The sequence below is a fragment of the Camellia sinensis genome, chromosome 5 (assembly GCF_055761805.1).
Source record: "Camellia sinensis isolate YWXY chromosome 5, ASM5576180v1, whole genome shotgun sequence".
Classification (NCBI taxonomy): domain Eukaryota; kingdom Viridiplantae; phylum Streptophyta; class Magnoliopsida; order Ericales; family Theaceae; genus Camellia; species Camellia sinensis.
In genome coordinates, this window is record NC_138965.1 from 11,071,795 (window position 1) to 11,079,287 (window position 7,493).

The 7,493-nt window shown below is 29.6% G+C and overlaps 1 protein-coding gene across 1 annotated transcript; it reads right to left on the reverse strand.

Moving 5' to 3' along the window:
- Nucleotides 1-2,907: 2,907 nt before the first annotated feature.
- Nucleotides 2,908-4,616, reverse strand: LOC114260318 (putative BOI-related E3 ubiquitin-protein ligase 3). The gene is made up of 2 exons (XM_028200411.2): nt 3,785-4,616; nt 2,908-3,666 (listed from the first exon to the last, which is right to left on the reverse strand). The coding sequence occupies exons 1-2, from the start codon at nt 4,055-4,057 to the stop codon at nt 3,124-3,126; spliced, it is 816 nt and encodes a 271-aa protein (XP_028056212.2). The 5' UTR covers nt 4,058-4,616; the 3' UTR covers nt 2,908-3,123.
- Between the last annotated feature and the right edge of the window lie 2,877 nt (nt 4,617-7,493).

The window sequence follows — 7,493 nt, forward strand, 5'->3', positions numbered from 1 at the left end:
CCTATTTTATTTTTTGTGGCTATTTTAGCCAAAAAAACCTGACTTTTTTCTTCCCAAACGGAACCCAATAATAATGTTTATCCGAGTGAGTTTTATAGGACTAGAAACTTACCTAGTTCAAATATTTACTTTTCTAGCTAGAGTCAAATTATGAGATAGCATTGCCAAAGGCAACCAACATCTATAGTGAATAGCAACATATAACTTGGAGCTGCCTTAGCAACCCAATTGTAGTAGATTTATCTTGGATTAAATTGCCCAACTCATGCAAAAATGATGATTAATGAGTAAAGAATTCTATGATAAGGAACTCTATTAAAATTTATCCAAAAAATATTCATAATTTATAATCTAAGAACACGACTCATTGCCTCAGAATAATTTTAAATCTATATCATGGTACTTTTTTTTGTTAGAGAGCCCCCTCATTTGTATGCTTGCATTGTATTGTCTAATTTACAGATCAAAATTGATTACATTCAAAATTATACAGAATTAACATTTAAGGTTATGCATGATTATATACAAAATACTTTTTTTTTATTCTCTTTAACCTTATATCTCTTATCCAATAGACGTTTTATTTTACTAATACTGTTTTTGGTTGGAAAACTTAGGAATAGATTGGAAAAGGAAAAGGCAAAGGAAAAATATAGGTGAAATGTGAATAAAATATGCATATATCCCATATAGTTTCATATATTTTTTTCTTTTTTCTTTTGATTTTCAATCCCTTTTCAAATCCCTCAACTTTTTTCTCTTTTATTTTTTAAATTCTTCAATCAAGTACAACATATAAAATATTTTTTTCAAAAAACTCTATTTATTTTGGTATGAACAGCAAACATGTCGGCCATGTAAATTTTTACTTGATATTGAGAATAATTTGCTTTATGATGATGGTCAGTAAGAGTCCGCTTTCAATTTTCGATACCATTTTTGAATGACATGGCAAGAAAAAGGGGGGCCAATGTTGATAGGGCTCTAGTTGAAGAGGCCTATTTTGGCTGCTTTAGGAATGTGTTGACTTTATTTTTTATTTTTTATTTATTGATTATAGAATAATTATAAATATAAAAAATATTTTATTATCAAATAAATTATTAGTTGATAATAGTAATTGTGTTTGTTTAGATAATAATTGTTATTATAGGGATTGCTAAATTATTTTTATATAAAATAATAAAAAAATTAAACATTAATGTTTAAAAAAAATGCCCAACATGTAAAATTTTTTAAAAAAATAAAAAAATTTTAGAAAAAAATAAAACAAATAAAACAATGATTTTTATTTAACAAAAAATATAAAAAATTAAACACTAATGTTCAAAAAAAATGCCCAACATGTAAAAAATAAAAAAATAAAAAATTTCTAGTCTTTGGGACTATTATTCTAATACCATATCTACATCCTCCATCCCAATCCCTCTTTCAAGGCCTATCCTAATACCAGAGGATTAGGAGTCTTCTCCCCATCTCTCAAAATAAACACCCCACATAGTGGGTCCCACTTCACCATCAATCTCAATCCCTTCCCTACAACCCCAAACAAACAGGGCCTAAAAGATATCAAACTCCTTTTTATAGTAATTGAATTCGAAATCTCACATTACAGAGGGTGTTACACAACCATTAGGTTAAATGTCCTGATTTGTTTTAGTTTTTATAATAAAGGGTTTAAATGTTTTTTTTAATGGTTAATGTTCTAGATTTTCACCAAGGATCCTCTAGAGTGAAATTTTCCTAAAGTTTCCTAGAGTGCTACATTGTGTGGTTGAGATTTACTGGCAACTCACATCAATTTTTCTGATGTGACTTGCCAGTAAATCTCAACCACACAATGTAGGACTCTAGGAAACTTTAAGGAAAAACCACTTTAGAGGATCCTTGCTCCTAGATTTTAAGCATATAGTTCAAATTTAATGTTGTTTAAGGAAAATGTTGCATAGTAATCACTACATAAGCATATAGAAACTACATTTTTACCAATAGTTTATAAAGTGTCTTCAAAATTACCCTACTTAGAATGTGAAAATTATTAAATTTCACCCATGTTTTAGAAGGCATTTAAAATTTGACATTCCCTTCCCCATTTTTTAATTCTTGGTTTTTATTTCCCCCTTTCTCTATTTCCTTTATAATTTAGTAAAAACTTTTCCATAAGATTTCAAAATAAAAATCACAACTCTATAACAATTGTGAGTTGAACCATTGACTCAAAATCGAAAAAACAATTATTTGGTGAGTAACATTGTTGTATTAATTTTTTAAAAATAACGTGATAATTGTCATGTAATGAATGGTATAAAAAATTGCTCAAAAATCTATTAATTACCTCTCCTCAAAATTGATGGAGTTTCTTTTTTTTTTTCCTTTTTTTGTTTTTTGGTTTCACAAGCAATTTTTGTAATTTTTTAATAAATAAGGCCATATTTGATTTCATTTTTTAATTTTTTTTAAATTAAAAAAATAAATATCAAAAAGCTATTTTTAAATTTTTAAAAATTATTTTTACCCTCTCAAAAGATAAAATTATATAAAAATAGAGTATTAAGTATTTTTTATTTTTTTTCACCAAATTAATTTTCCACTTTTTTTTCTTCTAAATTTTAGAAAAATGAACAGAGTATTTGGTGGAGTAATAAAATTCCAAACTTTTGAAGTCCCAAACACCTGCACAAATTGATGTAATTATTAATTCTTGTGCCAAATGTGAACTCAAAATCAGTCCCTGACATTGCTTTCAATCCCTTCTGTTTCACTGTAAAATTTCAAACTGCCAAAAGGAAAGAAAAGAAGAACTGGTAGTATCAACATGACTAATCAAATCAATCTAATAACTAACAATGAAAAAATTAAAATCCCCAAAAGGAAAAGCAAAGAAAATCAAGAAAGGAAAATATGCTATTGTCATGTAATCCTGTTCAATTGGTTAGTGGAGGAGTTGTTTAAAAGTACAAATCAAATCCCAAAGCAGAGCCTCAAAGAAAAAAGGAAAATGTAAAAGAGAAAAAAAGTAGAACTGCATGATCAAAAATGGGTTCTGTTCAGTCACCCTCGCCCCGACCAAAATCAATTCATTATCTTCACTTTTTCCGGGGAAAATATGACTTTCCTAGAAAATCACAGCAGGGCCTCTATGCTAGCTTTCTTTACCATCCCACAAACTGGGCAAGAATCCAAGAAAGGCTGGCAAGCATTGCATGAACAAAGGTGCCTACAAGGTAGGAAAACAACACACGAATTCCGAGAATTGCAGCTTTTGCAGACCAAGTTTCTCGGTCTCTGTTCTTGATTTTCTTGCTCATTTTCGAGTCCCCTGTTTTCCCCTGTTTTGTCCTCTCTCTCTCCTCTGTCAATCACATCACAGCAAGACTCTGCATCGTCAGCTCCATTGGCCAAACATGCATTTTCTCTGAGTTGTTCGATTGTGTTGCTCAGAGATTCAACTATGGCTTCGTTTTCTTTGGCCAACCTCTGCCATGTCTCGTTCTCGATCTCCATATTTCTCAAGAATTCTTCGAGCTCTGTTTTTCTGTTCATAGCTTTTGCAATTTCATCATCTTTTTGATTCAGCAAAACTCTACTCTTCGCTTCGCATTTCCTTAAAAGCAATGCGAGTTGTTGATTTCTCTGCTCTTGCAGAGCCAATCTCAATCTCTCATTCTGTAAATTAAAAATAAAAAATAAAAAACCCATAATCAGATCATTATATATAATAAAAAGCCAAATCAAATTGAAAAACACAGAAATCCAATCTATGAAGAATGCTCTGTTTTCTTACCTGTAAACTGATAAACCGATCAACCTCTTGTCTCTCCTTCTCAATCTGAACCGCTATGCTCTGAGAAAAACTCATTGATTGATGATGATGATGATTGTTGGTTTTAGAAAACAACCCGTTGTTTTCAAAACACCGATTTTGTGTTTTCTGTTGTAGATTCAGCAATTGCTGTTGCTGTTGAAGATTGAAATAAGCATTGTCCATCCAATTCTGTGAACCTCCCAAAGAAAACCCAAAATTATCTGAATACAACTGCGCTTGAATCGCCATCATAAAGAGTTTTTTCACTTTCTCTCTGTATTGTAATGGCTTTTAAGAGACGTTTTGTTTTGGTATTTGGGTATTATTGCTATATATTGGTTTTTGGAAGCATAAAAAACAAAAGGTGGTGGTGGGGGTGTGCAGAGATATATTGAAAGTGATGTGAATTTTAATATAATGAGGGATTGTTTGGTTGAATGATATTAAAAGTATGCTGAAAAAACTGAAAAGGAAAACAGAGGAGGTGGTGGTGGTGGTGGTTGTGGGGCCTAGGATTCTTTTTCTTTGTTTCTGTTTTTCTCTCTCACTTTCTTTCTCTTTCTCTCACGTACACATGCAGATTTTGTGACTAAACTATCGGGTCAGAGGTTTCAGAAGCGTTTGTTGTTGAATGAGATTTATATGAGGGAGAAAATTTTAATTCAATTCAATTCCAAGTGGGTGAGGTAAGGGTTTATCCGTATTTACATGTATGCATATATGTATGTGTTTGAGATAGATATAGATATATAGAGAGAGAGAGAGAGAGAGGAGAGAGAGAGGGTCTGTTTTGTTTTGTTTTGATTTGTTTGGAGAGAGAAAAAGGGGTAGAATCAAGAGGTTTGTCAGTTTTGTCATGTGGAAAGGCTGTACTGTGTTTAATTCTGAATTTTTTCTGTCTATTTTTAACATTAATTTTTTATTATATTAATTAGTTTTGTGTTTTAAGACGTTTTTACCCTTTCTTGAGCTATTATTTTCCTCCTAATTAAGGGTAGTTTTGACATTTCATTCACTTATAACAATCCTTTTAGGAAATTCTGAAAAAAGATAGGAAATTCACGTATACTAGTAATTATATAAAATGTATGTAAAAATAGAAATTATACAAAATTTATTAAAAATAAATATAAAAATTATATTATATAAAAATTTATATTTTATAAAATTATATGTAAAAATTTATTAAAAGTAATTCTAACTATTTAGTTTCTTTTTTGTTCATTTAGAAAATAAAAATATGTAAAAATATAAATTATATATAATATATTAAAAAAATGAAATATAAATATGTTGTAATTGAATTAGCATATAATAATTTTATACGAAATATATATATATATATATATTGAATTATAAGATTCACATAATAACATATAAACTTAAAAAGAAAAAATAATGAAAATATCTAAATGATAAATACATCTCAATGTGTAAAATTATTAATCAGCAAATCTAAACTTTAGAGATTCTTCGAGAGTATCATTGTTATACGAGATAGGACAAATCTATAATTTCATATATGAAATCACTATAATAAAATTTAAACAACTAATATCTAATATAGAATAATATAGAATTTGTATTTTGGATAAAGAGTCCATATAATTTAAATTAGGTTTTAATTTTTGTATAATTTTATATGCAATTAAAAAATACATGCTGACATGATTCTCTTAAAAAAAAAAAACAGTAAATCTTTATAGCACACTACTTTTAATAATATATACTTAAACATGGAAAAAAGAAAATAGTATTTTTAATATAATATAATTTACCACCGAGGGTGGTGGCCTAATAGAGAAGGCATCATTCTCCTTCTCCATAGGTGTGACTCAGGTTCGACTCCTGGGGGGGAGTGAAATACTAGTCTTTCTAGTGGCTCACTCCGGTGATCTCACTCTGTATTCTGATCGAAACTTGGATTCGTCTGTGGCGTATGGTTAAACTCCGCTGGTGTCTCAGTGGTGGGTCCCTTCCTATAAGTTGAGTTAAATTAGGCTGGCAACCAATTATTCCGAAATCTGGGCCTACGGATGCTGTGATGACACTTCAAAACATTCTTTTTTTCTAATCAAAAAATAAAAAATAATATAATTTAACTAATGATTTTGTTCTAATTTTACCACATAATATAATTTAACTACTTAAGTTTAAAAACGTAAAGCAAAATTATCTTAAAATACCGTATTCTTAATATTACACTCTAAACATTATTTAACTTTAACTTTCAATTTTGAACCCTTTGATTAACACAACAAAATCATTTATGTAGATATAAATCTTCGACTCTTATTAATAACCTAAATTACCAATTCAAACCTCTTGCAAATGTTATAAGAGAATTAAATAAAATAAAATAAAATTATAAGATGTCTAATATGCCACGTCATTGCGCCCCCCCCCCCTCTCTGTCTAATATGCCACATCATTGGCCCCCCTCTCTCTCTCTTTCTCTCTCTCTAATACGCCACATCATTGGCCCCTCTCTGTCTCTCTCTCAATGCCTTGCAAGTTCTTTAACGTAACTGAAAGACATATGAGATAAGCATGAACAACCAAACGAGCTTGATACAATTGACTAAAGGAAAGGGCAGCCCCATCTTCATCATCAATATATAATATTAGATCCGACATTAATGGCAATTTTATGTTTCTTAACCATATTAGGAGATCCCTTGATCACGACTTTGTATGAGCAAGATGTCAAAATAACAATAAAAAAAAATTCTCAATTTCTTAAAGTACCAAAAAAACATGATAACCGAGTTTATTTGGTAGCTAGGTATAGTTAAGAAACATGACATTGCCATTAATATTGCTATTAATGCACAGCATTGCAAGTTATTGCTTAATGGCCTTTGCCTTCCTTCCTCATAGGGTCACATAACCTTTATTAATTATAAATATATATGTTCTTTATTATTTTTTAAACATCTAACAAGATGTCTCATATGACCTTCTATCAATCACAATAGTAGAAGGAACTGCACGAATATACATACCCTATCTGATACAAATCTCTCTCCTCTAGGCCATGGCTGTTTGGATAAATATAACCTTCGAATTGAATTACTAATCAACAAAATACACAATTTAATGTTTTGCTAAGAAAATTAAAATTTGGACTAATAGTCCATCACAATATGATATAAAATTAAAACCTATTGAATCTCGAAAAAAGGTATGAGATAAAATGGAGGACTAAGAAAAGATTCAAACTAGTTAGTTAAAAAAAAAATAAACACCGCTTAATTAATACACATTAATATGCATTTGAGAAAAGATTGGGTTTAGACACAGAGTGGTTGTCCTGTGACTTGAACCCATAACTTTAAAGTTATTCGGCCAATGTTTTACTATTGAACCAATGGTCACCCCCATTAAAACTAACCATGTTTGGCATAAGTTTTTTTTTACTATTTTAGCCACAAAATAACAAAATAAACTAAAAAGCTAATGAGACAAAATGCCACATCCAAATCATAATTATTTCATTTTTTTTCACAAAAGCCAAAAAAGTTAAAAAATTCATCTCAAACGAGATTTTTTAATCCTAGGCTAAAAAGTCAAAAAATCAACTCCCATCCGAAATGAAAGCTTAGTTAAAGTGCAAAAATTGATAGGATTTTATTAATTTTTTTTCATAACAATCAAAACAATAGATAAGACACACAAATCAAAGGGA

What these genes read in the sequence shown, in the direction of transcription:
- LOC114260318 (XM_028200411.2), bottom strand. Translation starts at nt 4,057, where the DNA reads ATGATGGCGATTCAAGCGCAGTTGTATTCAGATAATTTTGGGTTTTCT. An exon ending in ATCGGTTTATCAGTTTACAG is followed by an intron (nt 3,667 to 3,784) that starts GTAAGAAAACAG and finishes TTTAATTTACAG; the next exon opens with AATGAGAGATTGAGATTGGC.